Source organism: Zalophus californianus, chromosome 3, assembly GCF_009762305.2.
Source record: "Zalophus californianus isolate mZalCal1 chromosome 3, mZalCal1.pri.v2, whole genome shotgun sequence".
Lineage (NCBI taxonomy): Eukaryota > Metazoa > Chordata > Mammalia > Carnivora > Otariidae > Zalophus > Zalophus californianus.
The window spans coordinates 69,494,070-69,515,558 of NC_045597.1; the positions used below are offsets into that span (position 1 = coordinate 69,494,070).

Genomic DNA, 21,489 nt, shown 5'->3' on the forward strand with positions numbered 1-21,489 from the left:
TGACCAGCACATCTGCACCTTTAGTCCACATCTCTCCTTCGACCTCAGATCCTCCCACTGAACTGCTTGCAAGACGTCATTAACCCTGGGCATGGTCTAGTAGGCAGATAGAGTCCCTGACCAACACGCGTGGATGTAGAGCGGCCTCAGTCCTCCTTTATCCCTGTGTCAGCTATGGCACCATGGGTCACCTGGTTCATTGGAAATGGAACCGGAGCATTGCCCTCGACCCCTAATCGGTTTCATTGGCCTTTTGTGCTAAGTCTTTCTTTCATTTTCTGCCCTCTCTCCATACCTAGCCCTTCCGTCCTGGTTGAAACCCTCATCCTTGTCTGAGCTATTTCAACAACCTAGTGACTATTCTCCTGTCTCCAGCCTATGTGTCATCAAATCCACCCTTCACATCCCTGCCATAAAAATCTAACTAAAACATTCCCAGGCACAGTATCTTCTGTCATCTAACCCTTACCTATCTCTTGTGCCAGATTCTTCCTTTTTGGTTTGCATTTCATATTCTAGCAATACTAAATTGCTTGTACTTGGGGCTCCTAGGTGGCTCATTTGGTTAAGTGTCCGACTCTTGGTTTCAGTTCAGGTCATGATCTCAGGGTCCTGGGATGAAACCCCGTGCTCAGGAGGGAGTCGGCTTCTCTCCCCCTCCCTCTACCCCTGCTCATGCTCTCTCTCTCTCTCTCTAAAATAAAATCTTTAAAAAAAAAATAAGTTCCTTTTGCTTCCCTTTTTAAGAAGATTTTTATTTATTTATTTGAGAGTGGGAGAAGCAGACTCTCCACTGAGCAGGGAGCCGGACACAGGGCTCAATGCCAGGACCCTGGGATCATGGCCTGAGCTGAAGACAGACACTTGACCAACTGAACCACCCAGGCGCCCCTGTAGTTCCCTTCTCTTTTTTACCACTTTATGCTCATGCTGCAGCTGCTTAATGGAACATTTCTCCTTAGCCCTCACTTCATCTAACTCCAACTCCTTCTTTAAGAATCAGCTCAGGTTGGGGCGCCTGGGTGGCTCAGTTGGTTAAGCGTCTGCCTTCGGCTCAGGTCATGATCCCAGGGTCCTGGGATCGAGCCCCACGTCAGGCTCCCTGCTCAGTGGGAAGCCTGCTTCTCCCTCCCTCTCTGCCTACTTGTGCTCTCTCTGTCAAATAAATTAAAAAAAAAAAAAAAAGAATCAGCTCAGGTGTGATTTCCCCCAGAAAGCTTTCCTATTTCAACCTCCTCACCTCCAGCTGAATTAGATGCTTGACATTTGCGCTTCCATAATATCCAGTGTACATCACCATTATTTCACTTACTGTGTTGCAGTAGTATTTCTTCACTTCTAGGAAAATTTTGGCTCTCTTGGAAGTAATATGTTTGTTACTTTTAAAAATATTAAAGCATCCTAATGCTAAGCAGGACAGGGCAACTGAAAAGAATCAAACGTCATGTAGATATTTACTTCTTATCTGAATGTTAGGGCAAGTATGAAAAAGTAAATATAAAGAAGAAAAACCATAACACAGGAACTTTTTCAAAGAAGGATGTCCAGAACCAAGGTCAGGATCAGTGTGGGCCAAGTGAGGCCTCTCGGCATAGCATCAGGGAGGCACTCACTCTCAGGGTTGTCCTTAAATTTTGTGCCTCGGCTAGTCACTTGCTTTGCCCTAGTCCTGGCACTGCCAAACTAGAGTGGAAGGAAAGACAACACATATTTAAATCTTGTGTTTGAGCAAATCAGTTATGTGGGAATAAAATCACTTGGACAGTTATAAAAGGGCTGGGGGGAGAGACCAAAAGGAAAGGAATGATTTTCATGGTAGGACTTGGCGTTGGGAGGTGTGCGGCTCACCTCTGGCATGGAGCTGACTTCGTGCACCTGGCCGATGAGCTTACAGTAGGACTGAAAAAGCAGCAGCAGCTGGAAGTGAAGCTTATATAACCTCTGGCACAGTTCCAATTGCTAAAGAGAGAGTGTGCATGGGAAGAAACAGTTATTAAGGATCATTCTTGTATAACAAGGGAAATCTTGGTGGAGAAAAACATTTTTTTTTTAAATCAAGGAAACAGAACTAGCTGTTATTATTCCAGATGAAACAGAACAACAAAATCCAGCCAATAAATATCAGTGAGAAATTCACAATACAAGATAGAATAGCTCCTGGAAGATGACTAATTAGGAGGGGTCGCTATAAAGGGACTCAGTGAATCACCGGATTTTCATTATGTTTGCCAATTAAATCCCTACAAATTATAGCTGTGGTCATCTTAATTGCAGTTGTCTTAAGTTTTATAAGCTAAAATTGTTTTAAAAAGCAAAAGCAATTATGAAAAGTATATTTGAAAGGCAAAACATTAAGTCATTCTGGGTGTCAAATTCAGCAACTGGGGGGGTTACTCCATGTGACAATTTTGGCTGCCATTTAGAGTGCAGACACTCATCTCAAAGTCTGTGTAAACACAACAGTCAGTCATATGATCCTCTAAGGTGTTGTATCAGTTTTAGTGACAATGCTTCTACTCAGTGCTCAGTAAATATTTGTTGAATTTCAAAGTTAAAAGGGGGCTACAAGTGCTAACAGAAAAGAGAAATTAAGGAAACATTCAAAACTTTCTGTGGAAAGAACATTTAAAAGGGGTCATACAAAATGGCCCTTGAGCCCTATAGCTACCTCTGGAATTTAAAATGTTTCCATTATATGACTTAGGTATACTATGAGGGAAAAATAAATCTTGAGTAATTCCAACACCAACGATCGTACTACTCTTTGAGCCATATCTGCTTGTAATGGGCTCTATACTTTGCCCGTTTTACTCTAAGAATGAGTTAGCTCCTAGGTGGTGGATGGCAAGTCTGTGGAAGAAAAGAGGAGCCTTCACGAGATAGAATTTCATGGCTCAGCAGTCACGAGGGAAAGTGGGTTAAATATGTGGCGTCAATGAAACATGTCACTGTTCAGTGTTCAAATGTGGTTAAGTAAGGATAAATAGGGCCTTTCTTTTGCTAATGGACTATAAAGAACTCAGCTCAGAATGGAGAACTTCTGAGGTCCCTTAAAATTGTTCCCCCAAATCAGTTTAGGGAGAGAAATGACAAGAATGTAAATTTAGGCTTTAGGAAGAATATCCAATTAATAGTGCTAATAGAATTTTGATCCTAATTGTTAAAAGTTACGAAAGTCCGGGCTAAGGCTACGCTCAATGAAGTTTTCTTTCTCTTGTCCTTTCCCTGGCTCCTGGGGGGAAAATAACAATTCTAGATTTAGACTGATTTGATCTCTCAATGCTGATACCAAACACAAGTTTAAAGAAGTAGCTACACTCATTAGTTAACCCAAACTGGATCTTTGGTTTAGTAAAGCATTTTGTTTTTTGATCATTTAAACCTTTCTTTATGGAAATCTTTTAAAATCTGATGTAAAAGATAACTGCCAGAGACTTGCAGATAAATAAAAAAATATTTTTTAAAAACATAATGTTACCTTCACAAATTTAGGGGGAAACCTAGCTATGAAAACTCCGACCTTTGTTACGTGTTGGATAGTGCTGGTTATTACTCAAGATATCCCACTGATAGTATGAGAGTTCATAGCAACTTAAGTTTCTACTTTGGGACGAAAGCAGCCCAGAATGCTACTAATTCACTGCATGTCTCAGTCTACCAAATAAAATAAAATGAAACGCAAAGGGGAAAACATGCTAAGAGATAGAATAGTAACTGTAAAAATAAGATTTGTTATGGGTCCATGCCTAAAATGGACAAAGAGTATGAAAGAAAGTTAACTTACTGCAAGAGATTCCATTTGCTACACAGCAAGCATGGCACAGGAAACAAAGGAAAGGAAAGAAAGTACAGGGTCAGTGTAATGCATGCAACGGAAAGCATGGCCCTCTTCCAAGAGCAGAACCGTCAGCAGTATTAGCATTTGCTTGCCCAAACTCGATCAATGGTTGCACGTCTTGTACCCATTCAACATGCACAGCGGTCCAGTTAAAAAGAAGCTTGAATGGGAAACATATCACTGAAAAATAATTGGTAATCATTTAGACTCTCTGATTAGTTGGTTTAGGTTTGGTCAGTCTTGGAGACCAGAAGTCAAAACTTTTATTGCTTGAAGGTTTTAGTGTTTAACTGTGAATAATATGTGAATGGAGTAAAACTGGGAGGAGACCAACTGAGTAATCTGAAAGAACTGTAGCCCAAACAAATTATACTTTTGCTACCTGTTAGTTAAGGCAGAGTCTTTAATCTGTTTCACTTCCTATCTGCTAAACTATGACAATCCAATTAACATAGAATATAATTAACAATCTAAGTGGCTTTTTAGAGTCAGATTGCCTTCCTCGTTAGAATATTCTATAGGACTGTGAGATATAGTCATTTCAAATGAGTAAACCTAGTCTGATACTCCCAAACAAGTGTGAGATACAAGTAATTTTCTTGTATTTCATTTGTAATAATTTTGTTCTCAATTTCTAAAAGTAATCTAGAACTGGTGGGTAGTTTAGAATAATATAAATTTGTAACTGAGCCATGTTCAATTATGGCTTCCATTTTTTGGTGTCATCATATCATGACCATAGACTTGGCTTTAAGGAAAGTGTGGGTATGTTGGAAAGATGATCAGAGTCTGACAGAATATTAAAAAAAATCAATTTGGCCATTCCTAATTATGGATCACTATACCTGGTTCTGGATTTTCAAAATATTTAAAGACATATCTAACTTAGTTTCTAATCCTTAATAGGAAAATCGCTTATTTTAAAGCTCTTTCTAAAATCTCTGGGTTATTATCAGTTTAATGTATTATATTTAATATATGGTATATTACACACACAAAATAAAACTATCAAATTATTTATTAGTATCTTCAGACATAAAGCCCCACCACTACCAACCCCCCTCAACACCTTCTCCTAACCTCCGAGAGTCTCTTCTTGCCTCACCTGTTACTAATATCCTACGAGTTGGGCACACTGATGACTACTGTATTATGTTTATTGAGTAGTTTTTTGGACCTTGGCCATGAATATCTTTCAAAGCGTTGAAAGATGAATACATTGCAGCCTGTGATGCAGATTACACAGCGTGAGGTATTTACTATTTTGAAGAAAACTTTATGCCTAGACGTTTTTATGACCAAACCTTAAGTACTGAAAAAACTGCTATCTTTCTACTGTTTTCCAAAACAAGGTTGTAATCCAAGAAGGTCATCAAATCAGTTAAAGCAGAATGTCCTCTGTTCAATAAAGGAAAATGAGACTTTTTGACTCCAGCTTAGTGCTGAGGAATTTCATTGTCCATGAATTCCTCCCACTCAGCTCTCAAGGCACAAAACTGTATTTCTTGGGGGATGGCCAACTTGACACACACCAGTTCTCAATATCCTTCTTAAACGCTCCTTTTTAGGTAGGTTGGTGCAAGCCGCCTTGCTATTCAATATCTTAGAATCCTTTTCTAGGCCACAGGCCGGGGCCTCGTTTGCATTTAGAGCTCCCCAAAAGATAGTGAAAAATACCTTTCTAGGGGGCGATTTTATGGCAAATGTTAAAACCTTTTATCCCTCTTGTGCTAATGTTTTCCTGTATCCAGATTTTAAGAATAATCCCTTCCTAAGTCTTTATGAACATATTTATGTTTTGGTGACTTAAGATTCTTTTGAAAATGTTATGGGAATGGCACCATTTTATTTGGTCAGAAGGATTTTCTTCACGCCCTGTTCCTGCACTCCTAATATAATTTGATTTATAAATTGGATTTAGAGGTATGTTTTCTCAAAACGAGAAGATCAAGAAACCAAGACGTTAAAAACTGATCATAGACAGGGTAGCTTAAAAGCCGAATAATCTAATTTTTGTTTGTTAACGGTAGCATAGCCATTCTTGTTTCTCTATATTCTTCTCTAAATGAGTTCTATGCTTAGGACATAGCCAGTCAGGCAAAAATTTGAGAAATGTTTATCATGACAGAAGATGAGCCACAGCGTACTGTAATAGCTATTGTTTTCATCATAGTTAATCTCTGAAAGCCACTGGTTTAAATTAAATGGGATAAAATTTAGACAACCTAGCCTAAGAATACATAGATGTATCTAATCTCCTAAGTAGGTATAATCAACATGTGCTCGGCTGTTGCTAATATCACTTGGGGCTGGCTCACTGATGACTATTGTATTGTGTGTGCTGAGTAGTTTTTTGGACCTTGGCCATGGGTATCTTTCAAAGCTTTGAAAGACAAATACCTTTAAGCCTATGATACAGATTACACAGCCTGAGGTATTTACTATTTTTAAGAAAACTTTAACGTCAGCAGACACTCCTTTTAGTCAACGCGGGGAAGAGGATTCCTTACGGAAGAGTAACTGACTCTCTGAAGGGTGCTGTTTAATGGGTTACAGTTTAACTGCAGAAACTGCAACTTTTCTTGTTCAGTTTGTTTAAGAACAGAGGTTGCAGGCTTCTCGTGCATAGTGTCCAAAAAAGACCCTAGTAGTTGGAATGATGATTGGAATATAAGATGAAATGTAGTTGGGCTAAATGTAAATGACTGCACTTGAGTGTGAAGAGTCAAATGTTCAAGTAGTGCTCAGAAATACCTGTTGAATTGGGACTGTGCCAACTAAAATCACTTACAATGAGTGAAATGGAAACATCTCCAGCTTTGGCAGGGCCAGCCCTACAGGACCCGGGAGGTGAGCCATATTCATTAGTTGAAAGGCTAAGGCTCGTGCTGCCATCCAGAGCACTTGGAGCGGGGGTTCTTCTTCCCGACCCACGTTTCTGTCCACTTAAAACTATCTAGTGGTAGCCACTCCAGATGAATTCCGCAGGAAACGGAGAGGTCGGTGGAAACCCAAATTCTTAATGAGAAGGGCTGTTGTAGGGTCATGAAGAGTTTTGTCCCTTCTGCTCAGGCTGAGAAAACATGGGTAAAGCAGGGTCTGCAGATCAGTGAAACTGCTCTCATGAGACACATGCAGATCATACTCCTTGTCTTAAATTCTATTTAGTGTATGCCGTGTGTTATTCTAGGAGAATGGCTATTATAACCACCTGGAAGCCTAAATCGACTAATCATGCCTGTCTTTTAAAATAAGCCTTCTCTCAAAAATACTTCCCAAGTATTAGAGACGTTTTTCTTTTCTTTAAAGAAAAGAAATTCTAGAGAATTCTAGAATTTAAAGGAATTCTAGAGAATTCTCCTCTAACAAACACCCGAGTGAGCCGGTTCAACAGACAGGCGCTTGCATCTTGTATACAGAGAGATGTTTCTCACACACGCAAGAGTAACACTCTCTCAAGCGGGTGCTAATGGGTGGCCCATTTTTCTTGAAACACACAGCCCTGTCTGTCTGGCTTTCCACTTCTCCACTTGGGGGCCTTAAGTACAGTGACACATTCTTCTATTATGAGAAAAACAGCAGTCCAAGCATCATGATGATTGGCACCTGGCTCTTGCCTTCAGGATTAGGAACTCAACACTGCGGCGGGAAATGGTGGACAGCACACCAGAGGGGCAGCTGATGTTCAGCCCAAGCTCGCAACCGCCATATAAGAAGGCAGGCCCAGTGTTGCTGGCTCTTCTTTTTCAGAGATGGCATTCTGTTGTGAATGTATGCGTATGTGTGGACAATTTTAATTTTTAAATGCCAGGCCAATTAAGAAAACATCATACAAGCTTAATAAAACATGTCTGTGAATTGGGTTACAAGTGTACAGGCTACCAGTGTAACCTTTTTATATTATTTTGATGTCTGCAGCTTCATGTTAAGAATACAAGAGAAACTGGAAAATAAACATTTGACACCCAGCAAGGAGTTATATTCTCTTCTACAAACCTATCCATAGTGACTTCTCACTTATGCCACTTGTTTGGAATGACCAGAAATCAGCTTGTGGCAATGACCATTCGGGGCTGGGTAGGACTTGGGGGTGGGAAGACTCCATATGCCTGCGTGTACACCATCACCATCTCTGGCAGACTGACCTAAGAGCTCAAGAATTTACTTTGCTAAGTTCAGTGAGCCAAGTTACTAATCCCTTCCTAAAGTACACACTTCTCTGAAACAGAAACACTACTGTAATAATCACTGGCAGGTTTACTCCCCAGTCTGCATTCAGACACAGATTCTATGAATCATAAGGTCACTTCCCATCCCCATTCCACTTGCCTCCATGCTCAGAATAATTGGCAACTTCAAACTGTTCCAGAAGACAGGGAACCTAACTAAACAAACGAGTTGGAGAGAATCACTTGAGGGTAAGCTGTCCTCTGAGGTCAAACATTTGCTGGGTTTGCTTTGGGACAGAAGCCAAACCGTAGCTCTAATTAGCAAAATAATATCTCTGCCAACTCTGGACGTAAGATTGTTGTTTCAGTGGAGTGATACCATCGTCCATCCTCAAGGCCCACCTTTAGTAGCGTGTAAAGATTCCCCCCCCCCCCCATTTGCCCTCATGGCCCATTTTTGGCCTTGTTGGGAGTGTTCTCTGCGATGGGAACACAGTCTTCCTCATTTCTACACTCCCCCCTGTGCCGAGCCAGACCTCACATTCAGCAGTGGTTCAGGTAAGGTGGGTGGGATTAGAGAATGTGCGGTTTGAGCTGCATGCCTGGTGGACAAACTACTTCCAGGGTCTACTAAGAAAACAGAGAATTTAACAGTATCCCGACGATTTAAACAAATCACCCAAGCCTTGCCTGAGTCAGTGGGAGAGCACCCTCTCCAGTAGATAGTATACAATTTGCCTTCCAGACCAGCTTCGACCTCAGAACTGGCACATACAAAGGACCAGAAGCTTCTTCTTCAGGATATTTGTTCATTGTCTGGGTTCTCTGGTCATCAGTGTGTCCATGAGCCACGCGGGGAAATTCTAACGCACTGAGCTAATACCAGTAATGGGAAGAGAGCTGGGTTGGTTTTGCAAAAATGCTGGAAACATCAGACTCAGAATTTGGCCTTAATGTTGACCTTTTCCTAGCAAGCCCACTTTCCTCCCTGCTGGGTGTTTTATGCAGGTTCCTAAAACCATACAGACTTTTAGACAGATGCTGGAAATTGTCCTCTATCCTTTTTTATGTGTATGTTTTTACCTTTAAACTAAGAGAAAGTATGAACTCTGGGGAGGGGAAGAATCTGGCTTGCAGAGGTAGCCTCTCAGCCTCAACTTTCTTATCTGCAAAATTGGAAAAACCATTCCAAGGACTGTTGTAAAAGATCAAATGTGTTTTTATATGTACAGTGCTTGAAAACGGTTTCTTCTTTCCATGTTTGTGTTCTCCAGCCTTTATTATAATGCTAACAGAATTGACACATATAAATACTTGAATGAAGAAATGAAGTCTAAAAACAAGAAAAGGGATGAGAAGAAACACGATTACAACACAGATGCACAGAAAGGGGGAGAAAAGGAGGAAATGAAAAAGAAAAAAAACGGTAAGAGGTAAGAAGATTAAGCAAAAACGACAGAAATCTTTCTTCGAGGGACGTGGAGAAGAAATGGGGAAAAAAGGGGGCAACTGAACAAAAGAAAGCCACAAAAATAAACTGTAAGCACAACAGAGACACATAGTTGAAAATTGGAATGTTTGGGGAAGAGGATATTTAACTGGAAGTCCTGAGTTCTTAGATTTAAGCAGGAAGCTGTAAACAAATGAACAAATAAATAATAGATTTTGTTTTAACCCTCATTCCCCCAAATCTGCAAGGTATTAATGCATTCTCCTGATGGAGATTTGATTATAGAGAATATAACCAAATTAGATGATTGAGGGTAAACATTTAGATAACTATTTTTATAGTCCTAGACAAACTGTTTCATGAATTAGACTAGGTTTTTGCTAATTGTAAGTCATAACTTGGTAACTTTTCTCTGGACTGAATTTATTTTAATAGCAGAGTATAGTGGAGGGAGGATTGGGCCTGGAATCAAAAGGTGCAGGTGCTACTGGGTGCCCAAAAAATCTGTAACATATCCCGTGTGTGTGTGTGTGTGTGTGTGTGTGTGTGTGTGTGTGTGATGTAGTTAACGCGGTACTTTTGGGGTATGCTCATGGCACAGGTTATTCAGTGAAAATCAGAGTCACCAGTCATTTGAGGTAGCACATCACAGATACATAGGCAGGGACTGATGGAAAGGCTAGAGTCTGTTGTATTTTGAACTGCACATTCAGCTATGCTTACTAGAGACATCTCATGTGATGTCATAAAACCCATATTTTTAAAATGTAATATAGATACACCATTTGTTATGTACATTTGCCTGTTTCCAGATGTTGTGGCCAGGCCATGTTTTAGCCCGTTGCCTATCAACCATGAAGCCTTGGACCAGTCACTTGGTTTCCTTGGTATCCTTATCTAAAATGGGGCTGTTGCTGTCTGCCCCGCCTCCCATGCCCTGGAAGATCAATGACGACAGGGATATGAAAGTTTTCTGTAAGACACAACGTGAAATAGAATGTCCTCAAGGAGGGCAGTGATGTGGAAATGCAACCCACATGTTAGAACCCTATCTAGATATTTCTCAGTCTTGTAGTTTGCTTGTTCAATCTCATACCTCTTCACTAACACTTACCAAGGGGCTCACCTGGGGACTCACCCACAGCAAGGATAGTTACTCTCAGGACAGCAGACTTGTTCAAAACAATTACCAGATTGAGAACCACTGGTATTCTGTTGAAAATTTTTACCCCTCAATGTTTTTTTTGTTTGTTTGTTTTTACACCTTAGTAAAGCACTGTGTGTCTAACACAGGAAGATGGTTTCTCATCCTCTGAAGGGTGCACAGTCCAAAATGCTTTTTTCAGTAGTGGTGAGGTAATGCCAAGGTAGCACCTCTGCCTAACTGGGCAGCAGCCTCCTCACGTGACTTCCCTAATCCACTCTGGCGCACTTCAGTCTGTTTCCAGAGTAGAATGCAGGAGCCTGACTCTAATCCTACCCACCCATTAAAACATTTCAGTTGCCTACCACTGCTGTGAAGATAAACACCCAAGCCCTGCACGGTCTGGTTTCTGCCAGCTTCTGCTGACTCTTCTCAAGCTTTTCTCCAAGTTGCTTTCTACACTTGCAGCCACGCAGGCTCTCTTCAGTTCTTGCAAAGGGCCACGTCCCCTCCTGTCTCAGGGCCTTTGCACAGGCTCTCTACTCACTCCCCTTCACTTGGCTACCTCTGGCTCACATTTGAGATCTCCATGGAGACGGTACTTCCATGGAGAAGGCATCTCAGAACTGCCCTCCCCATTTGGTCAGGTTCCTTTGCTACCTTCTTGCATAGCTTATGGTTCTTTCCTTAATAGCACTTGGTGCTGTTTGCATTATATGATTTTTTGACTAATGTCCATCCTCCCTGACAAGATCGGAAGCTCCACAAGGGTGCAGGCTTGTCTGTTGTTCATTTTCATATCCACCATGTGGACCACATAGGAGGCACTTAGTACATAACTGCAGAATGAATGATTTTAATCCATTCATAGTCTTCTGCCCCACCGCCTTGACAATACAGCACACATTTACAAGCCAGCTGGTCTGACATGTATATTTAAAGCAATTCTAAATGAGAAAAAAATCATATCTGTTTTAGAGTGATTGCTGAAAGGTCAACAAAGATTTCCTTCACTGAAGAAACTAAGTGATTCGGTGAAGAATGAATGAAATTTGGTTTTATATTCTAAAGGAAGAGCAGATTTATTTATTAGGGAATGATTAGTATAGTTAAATGATGTCCAGCAAAAAGATCATTTTTATACCTCTGCTTTTCCAAAAAGAAGACTCCCCTCCCCACGAATTCCATCAACACACAGTCATGCGTGGCCTGAACATCCTCCCGTCTCACTCTTGCTCTTCTTGTGACTATAATGGGGTGACCCATTGCGCGGCTTCCTTTCTCATGCTCTATGCTTCTCGGGTGGGTCAAAATCAACACACGCTGTCAGGGCACGGAAAGATAAATTCTAACAGGTTTTCATTACCTTTTCTTCCGAGTCTCCTGGCTGACAGGTAATTACTCCATCTCTTGATCCTCCTGCAAATGTTGCCTTGCAATTTGCAAGCCACTGTTGTCAGAAAGAGATGCAGACATAGGTAAAATCAGTGATGTCCTGAGGACATTTTTATCATCAGTCCTGTCAGGGAAAATTGATGAAGCTTCTAATGACAGTAATAAAAAATTCTGCGGTAATGCCTTTTGGAAATTATTTTTTTCTGGTTGAAGATAATCTATTTGAGATTAAAATATCTTCATATGGGTTCGGTGATGCTCATTTATTTTTTATTTTTATTTTTTAAAAGATTTTATTTATTTATTTGAGAGAGAGAGAGACTGAGAGAGCACATGAGCAGGGCAGAGGGAGAGGGAGAAGCAGACTCCCGGCTGGTGCCTGACACGGGGCTCCATCCCAGGACCCTGGGATTATGACCTGCGCTGAAGGCAGACGCTTAACTGACTGAGCCACCCAGTACCCCTTATGATGCTCATTTAAATATATAATTTCAGCATTGTGATAATAACATTCCTGGAGGATGGTTTCACCAGACCATTCCTATTTTATGTATAAACTTGAAAAAATCATATACAGTTAGACACCTTTCATATGATTGAGACTGGGAGATAAAACCAACAATTCCTCACAGGCTGGGGGATTCTGGACCATGAAACTAGACTCATGGCCCACCTACCTCTCTGTGATATTGGGTGGCTTCTGTGGGGGCAGGTCTACTTCAATGTAAGAAAGGCTATTAAAATAACAGTTCAGCTATTTAGAGATTCTGACATCCTTAAGTATCTGGGATAGTAACTAATACAGATAGTAACTAATACAGATGGAAAAAGGAACCCCGGGGCACAAAACAACAAGCACTGAAGAACTGAAATTCACATCTGACATCAAAAGATTGGTTTGTTCACTGAGAAGAATGGAAGGATTATTTTTATTAACTGATGACGGAGAAGGGGGAAAGCCATGACCAGTAAAGCCACAGAAGTAGAAGACAATGGGAATTGTTATAGTAGAATGTCAGAACTCTCGCCCTTGGGTAGATCATGAAAAGATCAATAACAACAATAACAACAAACAAAAAACAAGTAACTGTATAATGAATGTCTTCTGTGTATGAGGCACTGTGCTGGGCAGTTTACATAGGTTATTTCTGTTTTAAAGGCAATACTGTGTTGTGTTTAAGCACATGGACTTTTGAATCCCATAGACCTGGGTTTCAATACAACTTTCCACCTCCTAGCTAATGAGGACAATAATAGCAACTCCAGGGTAGTTGTGAGCATTCCATTATTTAATTTAAGATATATAACTCTGATCAGGTTGTTTGGACACGTAGAAAGGACGCAGGAAAGGCTATATGCTATGACTATTATAATTGTTATATACTTACAACAATTCTGCAAATTAGTTATTATCACTGTCTTACAGATGACGAATCTGAGATAAGGAGGTAAGTAACTTATCCAAAGTCACTAACCCTTAAGTAGCTGAACTGTGATTTGGACCCATGTCCATCTGATTTCAAAATTCATGTCTTTTCTATAGTGTTTGGCATATTATAAAAAGTGTCCCATAGATATTACACTCAATTGCTTGTCAGATCAGGGGCCCTGCATGCCTGGTTTCTGGATCACTTCTGTCTCTAACATTTTACAGTCTAGATCTGTGAAGGAAAAAAAAGAGTAAGGAGCAGGAGTCGAGGCCAGGAGAAGCAATGAGGTCAGGGATAGGCAGCTACTGAGAGCAGTTAAGAGGAGAGAGCTGAGATCCACCCCATCTATGTTCAGGTGAGGCAAACACTGGAAGGAAATAAATAACAATTTTATTAAATCTCTGAGAAAAGTTAATGACATTGACAAGGAGACATATTCAAGCAGATACTCATGTTTTCCAATTTCTGGGTAGGGAAACTATGGGGATAAAAATGAAAGCTGAAGACTTCTCATTTGTAGACATCATTTTTGTATCATCCATACTGTTGACAGTTCTAGCACTATTCAATTGGAACTGTAGTCCCTAACAGAGGAATAGATGAGGTCTGTCTTCTTCCAAAGATCCTATCTTAAATTAATCACAACACCTCCCCAGGGCTCATAGTGGTGGGGTTCATTTGATTTTAACTGAATGTATATGTACAGAAACACAAAAACTTACCGAGAGAGTGGCTTCTTTTCTGTTGTTGTAAGTATCCAAATATTCTTGCAGTTCTAAAACACTGAACTTGAGTTTGTCCAGAAGTCCACAAGAAAGGAGCTAAAGACAGGAAAATAATTTGTATTAAAACAATCAGAAAGATAACCGCACACAGGTGTGGCTACAGAGAGAGAAAAGAGAAATACATTTAGAAATAATGCAAAGTGAGGACCAGTGGCTCCATTTTTAGTAAGCTGTGCAACGTGTAATTTTGTTCCACGATCAGCCGCAATGGCAATTGACTACAAGCTCGCTAATCCAAATCTCCCATGAAAATATTGTTTTCTCCATATCAGTATAGACTTTCAAATCTTAACAAGTGTCTGTAGGAGCTCACGTTAAATATCTCCATTTTATGCATGAACTCTAGTACCTTCATCTAGTAATATTCCAAGTAGTGTGAAGACAGACCTCCAAATAGACTTTCACACTGATTTTATAGTTAATCTGAACTTTAAATCCTTTAATATAGAATGATTTCTCTTACTGTATTCCCTGCTGCAAGGTAGCTAACTACCAAGTTCCTGGAAAGACTCATTCTTCAGAGACTTTTGAAATCAAAGCACATCCGCGTTGGTTCTAAATTCAGTAATTACTCAGCAGATGAGATGGTTGTGTGATATGCATGGGGGCATGAGCCCCCAAAGAGCGCACCCGTCATGCAGGCTTAGAGTTATATTCCTAAAGTCATGATTTGGCAGTCAGCCAGAGGATGCTTTAACCAACTCTCAAACTCATCACTTGCTGTTTGGGCTGGATGAATCCCTCCAGGGGGCGATCAGTCTCCACGCGAGATTTGGGAGTGAGCAAAGTGAGGACATACTGCCTCTGGAGCCCCATCTGGCTGGCCAACCTGGCATCGTGGGGACAGGCTAGGTCAGCTCTGGGGGGTCACTCACCTATTCATGGCTGTCAAAGCCAGAGTTATTGGAGAGAGGTGCCAAGGACACGGAGGGGGCACCAACGTGGATTCTTCTCCTGATTCTCTGAAATGACTTGGCCTTGGCTGGTAATGTACAGTCATTACTATGCAGACTCAGGCCTTTGGGGGTCATGTCACAACACGGGGCTTCTCGCAAACACTGACAGTATCTTTCAGACAAACCACAACACAAGCATGCTTCCTGGAATTTCCACACCTTAGTAAGCTGGGCTAGCCATTTGCTGCCAGAGACTGGGGTACTCACAGTCTCAGCATCCACGAAGAGTGTAGGGCATTCAGAGCAGGAGGTGAGCATCTGAGAAGAGCTGACAAACTTGGACCCGATTCCCCGGAGATTGTCTCCAAGGTAACTGGCCGCATCACAGGTTAGGAAGCAGAATCTTTTCTGAATATTCTGCAAGGTAAAATAATTACCATTTGTAAAGGGCAAGTTTTAACTTATGCACTAGAAAAACCTATTTTTTAATCTTTATAAAAATATCAAATGAGTGCAGGTCCTTAGGTAGAGGTGGGGGGGGAGATAGGGAGTAGAGTGCATGTTGGTCTTAGGTAAATAATCACCCAGTGTGGACCAAATTTCTTCCTAAAGTGTCATATCCCAGAGCGTGGATGCTCTTAAAATCTTTTAAATAAATGGTGCTTTTCTTTTTGCTGGTGGTTAGTGCTGGTCAGCAACTTGAGTCCTCCTCACTTGTTTGTCAGATCAGTGAGAAATTACTCAGATTACGTAAATGTGCTCGAGTTAGAAAAGGTCATGAGATGTAATGCTTTTCTGTTCCCCAAGATCACAGCTTCCTGAGAAAGAGCATCAAAATAGTGCCATTTGAGCCTCTGAAAAGTGGAAGTAAATGCTATGTGGGTCTGGAATAATATCTCCCTCTGAAAGCGCGTCTGCTCTGGTGTCTCTAAGTCTGTCCCATAGTGGTGCTTATGTAGACTCATTAATCCTCACAACCGGGGAAAGAAGTCAAGGTTCAGACCTGACTTGTCTAATGTCATGCAGCTTGTAAGTCACAGAGGAATGATGAGCCTGACTCCAGAGTTCATACTCCTTCCACAAATCGACAAAGCTTCCTAAGAGCTAGTTTCTCCTATACTGCCTGAGGACAAAACCGGAATTAGGAAGAATCTGAGTCACGGTGCCTGTGTCAGTGCCAAAATGGGAACATGTTCTAGCCCTTAAGCTTCCAACACACAGTATCTTTAACAAAAGGAACACAATATTTAACCAAAAAATAATTCCAGTCCTAGGCATTGGCTTTCCTCAAAGAGATGTCATACCTTTTGAGTTGTGGAATCGAATCCAGAAGAAATCCTCTCTGCCCTATTGGGAGGAAAGTAGATGTCCCCCAACAACAGCAGGCTGATTCTTTATGCTTTATATTAGAGAAATGCCAATCATGTTGCATATTAATGATTTTTTACTTCATATACATGAGAATTTTGGCATAATGCAGAGCATACATATGTCTTTATGGGGCTAAGTTAGTTTTATGTACAGTTAGAAAAAAATTAAAAAAAAAACGACTGAATGTTAGAGCAGAAAGAACGCGAAATGCCATGTCTAGCATCATACACCTAGTTGAGTGGCAGAGCCGGGAGTAGCATTCAGGTCCCCAAAGAGTTTGGGGTTCTTTCCATTTGACCTAAGGATAAGGTGAGGTCTGGGAAGCTATCTGTCAGGGAACTTGAGAGCCTCTTATATAAAGGCAGGTGATATTGAGGGGATATACACTCATTTTGTCCTCACCTGACTTCCGTATAAACACATCACATCATTTGGAGGCACTGTGTGATACCATGACAACATCCTAACCCAGGAGCAGCAGGAAGGACATATGATGGCTGAGACACTTGGAAAGATGGTCACGCTGGACCATTGGAAATCAATTCCTCATTTTTAAAACCAAATTATTTTGGCAATTACCTCCTCTCTACCCCTCCCAAATCCAACTAAATACAGGGAAATGTGGCCTTCAAACTCACAGGAAAATGTAGGAGAACAGTAAACAGACATGGGGGGGACATGACAACAGCTTAATAGACTGCATGCCTGGAATGTATTTCATTTCCAGCATATTGTATTAATACCTATTTTGTGACTCATATGGCTCTCAATCACATAGCATTTGATAACAGTTGAGAAAGTTCTTAAGGCTCAATGTAATATGTTTTCTTAAGATTCTATTTATTTGAAAGAGAGCGAGTGAGAGAGCACAAGTGGGGGAGGAGTAGAGGGAGAGAGAGAAGCAGACTCCCCGCTGAGCAGGGAGACCGATGACAGCGCTATCCCACAACCCTGAGATCATGACCTGAGCTAAAGTCAGACACTTAACTGACTGAGCCACCCAGGTGCCCCAAGGCTAAATGTAATATTAAAAACTGAAATAAGAGGTACACATTTGTATGATTATTATTGCAGATAAGCTACATAGGGATTAATCTAATACATGAATGGAAAAATAAAGTTCAAACCCAAAAGTGCCCTCTACCCGAGGGCCCAGCCTCACCTCCCAGCTCATGGGACAACCTGCTGGTCTACTGTCATCAAGTCACATGTCCGTTTAAGAATTCCACTAAAAAAGATTCCCATTTATTCATCCTATGTTCACTGAGCACCTACTGTGTGTTAGCAACCATGCTAGCCATAAGACACCATTACTTGCCCTCTTGGGGGGAAACAGATAATAACTAATTCTCATAGAATGTGACAAGCATGACACATGGAACCACAATGTGCTTGGGATCCCAGGTGACAGAATGGGAGAAAGAAGGGAAGTCTTCATTTGCTGCAGTGAGCTCCAGTGAGGGGTTTGTGTGTCGCTGGGAGTACAGCTGAGGGCCCAGGGGACACGGGCATGCCGGGCAGAGGGAAAAGTATTGCTCAGGATGTGAAAATTGAGCACAGTCTAGTGACCATAATAAGAAAAAAATTACTACAACAGCCAAACTTAAATTATTAACCATTGGCCATTATTTTAAAAGAGAATTCAGAATGATATTAAAAATAAATTCCTTTGTTCCTAAGTCCTTAACAAGTAAATTTGCCTCAAATGGTAACTTCCTCACGGTTTGTTTTAACATTTCAGTCTGGCTCAGTGTTAAGAGTGTTTCTGGAGTTCTTATCTCTCAGCAAACAATTGTTTTTCTCTCTTAAGCTTAACAGCCCCTCCAGCCTCCAGTTAATCTCAGATACAACTTTAGTTTGTCCAGTCGACTTTCTCAAAGATGTCCCTGAAAGGAGACTGAAAACTTGGCAGAGAGCAGCACAATAACACTGAAACTGTAGCTGTTAGTACTACTGGTATATAATTCTCCAAAAAAATGGGTGAGAGAGCTATAGCAGGGGGCGTGGCAGGCAGAGGCAGAGGGAGAAGGAGACTCCCTGCCGAGCAGGGAGCCTGATGCAGGGCTAGATCCCGGGACCCCGGGATCATGACCTGCACCGAGGGCAGACACCCAACTGACTGAGCCACCCAGGTGCCCCCAGACTTTACTTTTTATAGTAACTAAATTGCGGCTTCCTGGGTTGGAAATTTTTTAAGGCAGATGATCCCACTTTTAGTAGAATTCCTGATTATCCTGCCTTTCCCTTCTGCCATGGCTCTTCTTAAGGTAATCGATGAGTGGGCCCATCCCTCAGGCCAACCAGGTTATGGTCCCCCTTTCATGATATACTCAACAGAACTCAACCTATAAAACAGTGTAGAGGGGTTCCACTCTTGTCTGTCCATTCACTCGCCCATCACTCACATCTACTGGAGGCTGGAACTCATTGTCCCTTTCCATGTTTCCCCTGTATTATTAGTGGCACTTCTGTTTTGTGGGTTATCAAATACAGGTTTAGAAAAAAATGCTGAAAGAAAGGCATCTTCATTATAGGAAATTAGGAACTTGAAAGAAAGTAAAAAGAAGGGGGAAAAAAGACACCCATAATCTCATCACCCTGAATAAACTACAGTGAACTGCTAGTATATGATCTTCACTATTTTCTGAATATTAAAAAAAAAAGTACTGTACACACTGGTTTTTTAAAACTAGTTTTCTCTTAAACTCTATGGTAACTATGTTTCCATGTCAGTCGATCTTCACCTATAACCTCATCTTCCTGGCTGAGCATTATTCCCAGCCCTGCTACTTTCTTAGGATCGCCTTCAAATAAAGCACACAGAGCCAGTTAACTCCAGTGCTGACAGAAGACCTTCGGGGTTTCTTCATAAAAAGCCGTGTTTCTCTTCTTTTGCTGCCTCCCACCCTCCACCAATCACTTGATGAAATTTGGAGTAAAAGTTCAGAACAGGATACATAAAGGAACTGACAGGGATCTGCACACCAACAGACAGGCAGGCATCAAAATAAACCTTCAAGCACCCCCCAGAAATCGAGTTCCCTCCATCTCTTTGGTTCAGCCATTGTTGTAAGTGTGTTTGGGGATAACAAGTGAAATCTGAAGGTGTCCTCGCAGAGACTGCTACATTGAGCCGTGGGCAAGATGCCACGGGTGCCTGGCTGAGGGACTGAGAGCCAGCCTGCCCTCTGCTGGCCACACTCGGTACTGCACCGGTCTGGAGGAAGGGGCCTCTTTGTAATTTGCGCACACCCTGTCCGGACTAAGCAAAGTATGACCATTCATGTGTTCAGAAGCATCTACATACGACACGTTTAAGGAACTCATGCGGGGGAAAAGAGAGAAAAGACAACGAAAGGCTAAACACGAATAATGAAGAAAAAGGAGAGACAGAGGAAGTGTCTTAAGAGAAACGACGGGATGCAGGATAGGCTTGGCAGAAGGTACCACTCGATGGTTCTGGTGTCACGGTTGCCTGGGACGGATGACATCCACAAAAGCCAGAACGACAAAAGCGAACAGCACAGGGTGACTGGGTGGCTCAGTTGGTTAAGCGACTGCCTTCGGCTCAGGTCGTGATCCCGGAGTCCCCGGATCGAGTCCCACGTCGGGCTCCCTGCTGAGCAGGGAGTCTGCTTCCCCCTCTGACCCTACCCCCTCTTGGGCTCTCTCTCTCACTCTCTCTCAAATAAATAAGTAAAATCTTAAAAAAGAAAAAAAAGCGAACAGCACGTGGACTGCATCCTCGCGGCGGGGGGTGGGGGGGGGGCAAGGCCTTTGCAATACCAGTTTGGGAAGGTTGTGCAGATTACGGTTAAACAGAAGAAAGGCTGGGGTCAGAGGCAACTGAGGGGTACCTGGAGCAGAAAAGAGTACAAACCCCGAACGAAACCACCACGCCTCCCACCACCGGAAGCTAGCTGGCCCCGCTGCGAGACGCAGTCCTCCGGGCGCTGGGCCCCGTACCTTAAACAAGGAGGAGAACACATGAAATGTATACACTGCACAGGAGCCGTCCGAGTCGCACATGAGCTGGTTGATGTGGCTGCGCCAGGCTTCCTCTGCGTCGTCACAGGCCGCCGGCTGGAATGCAGCAAGGATGGCCGAGAAGAAGGGCGAGGGCGGGGGAGAGACGCCCCTGTCACCTTCTCCAAAGCTGGGAAAGAGGAAGACAACCCTGTCAACAAGTGCCGTCTTCGTCCTCCCCCCGGGGTCGCCTCCCTCTGGCCCTGCCGGCTGTCCCGGCGAGGTTGCGTCGGGGACTCAGCTCTCCCTCCCCGATCTTCGGAATTCTCCTCTGAATCTAGGAAAGAGAATTTTCACCTCCAGAATTTCTGGGATTCCTCCCCTTCTGACTTCCTTTATAGTGAGTCGGGACGCGCCCCCAGAGCCTCCAGCACCGAGTACTCTTGCTTTCCCAGCCGCCGTTCCCCAGAGAAACATTACTTTTGGCACTTTCGCGCCTTTTCAGCTTTCATTGGGAACCATTAGAACACAGATTTGGAATCTGATTTTCAGATTCCACATGTACTTTGTGGGAGACAGTATTAATGGCTGCACATGCATGAATGCCCAGGAGCAGGGGGTGGAGGGAGAAAAGGCAATGTAAGGACAGAGAGGCGGGGTGAGAGGCGCAGAGCCCCACGGAGGAAGGGAAGAAAACGACCACAGGCGAAAGGTCAGGTTCTTCTGTAGGAATTGTCACCTTCAGCTTTTCCTTCCAAGGACAGACACTGCTCACCATAACAGAAGGTCTTTGGCCATTATCAAAAGCTCCATAGTTCTTGTCCACATTCAGGAGATTTTAGGATTCTTTCTTCTCTAGAAGTAAATCTCTAGCCTTATCACTTGTGATTTTTTTCTAACACTGCGTTAGTGCGTGTGTGTGTGTTTTTGTGTGTGTGTGTTTTTGTGTGTGTGTGTGTGTGTTTTTTTTTTAAGCAGGCTCCATGCCCAGTGTGGAGCCCAACGTGGGGCTTGAACTCACAACCCTGAGATCAAGGCCTGAGCT

The 21,489-nt window shown here is 42.3% G+C and overlaps 2 protein-coding genes across 7 annotated transcripts in view; one reads left to right on the forward strand and one right to left on the reverse strand.

The window, feature by feature from the left end:
• ZAR1L (zygote arrest 1 like) overlaps nt 1-21,489 on the forward strand; it is an 86,239-nt gene that overhangs the window by 54,525 nt on the left and 10,225 nt on the right. Inside the window, exon 4 of one of the 2 annotated variants that reach the window (XM_027589571.2) lies at nt 9,282-9,315. The exons of the other annotated variant lie outside the window; for it this stretch is intronic. Coding sequence (XP_027445372.2) covers nt 9,282-9,293 — 12 coding nt within the window. The 3' untranslated portion in view covers nt 9,294-9,315. Of the gene's footprint in view, nt 1-9,281; nt 9,316-21,489 lie in introns of those variants that run through there. 2 annotated transcript variants of the gene reach the window in all.
• The window catches only part of FRY (FRY microtubule binding protein), a 447,087-nt gene that overhangs the window by 10,919 nt on the left and 414,679 nt on the right, over nt 1-21,489 (reverse strand). For 3 of the 5 annotated variants that reach the window (XM_027589569.2, XM_027589564.2, XM_027589563.2), the window contains 6 exons: nt 20,445-20,634; nt 15,375-15,524; nt 14,149-14,247; nt 11,968-12,051; nt 3,785-3,802; nt 1,849-1,959 (listed from right to left, as the gene is read on the reverse strand). In XM_027589569.2, the coding sequence (XP_027445370.1) occupies nt 1,849-1,959; nt 3,785-3,802; nt 11,968-12,051; nt 14,149-14,247; nt 15,375-15,524; nt 20,445-20,634 (652 nt within the window). The remainder of the gene's footprint in view (nt 1-1,848; nt 1,960-3,784; nt 3,803-11,967; nt 12,052-14,148; nt 14,248-15,374; nt 15,525-20,444; nt 20,635-21,489) is intronic. The other 2 variants (XM_027589565.2, XM_027589566.2) reach the window with 2 other exon arrangements.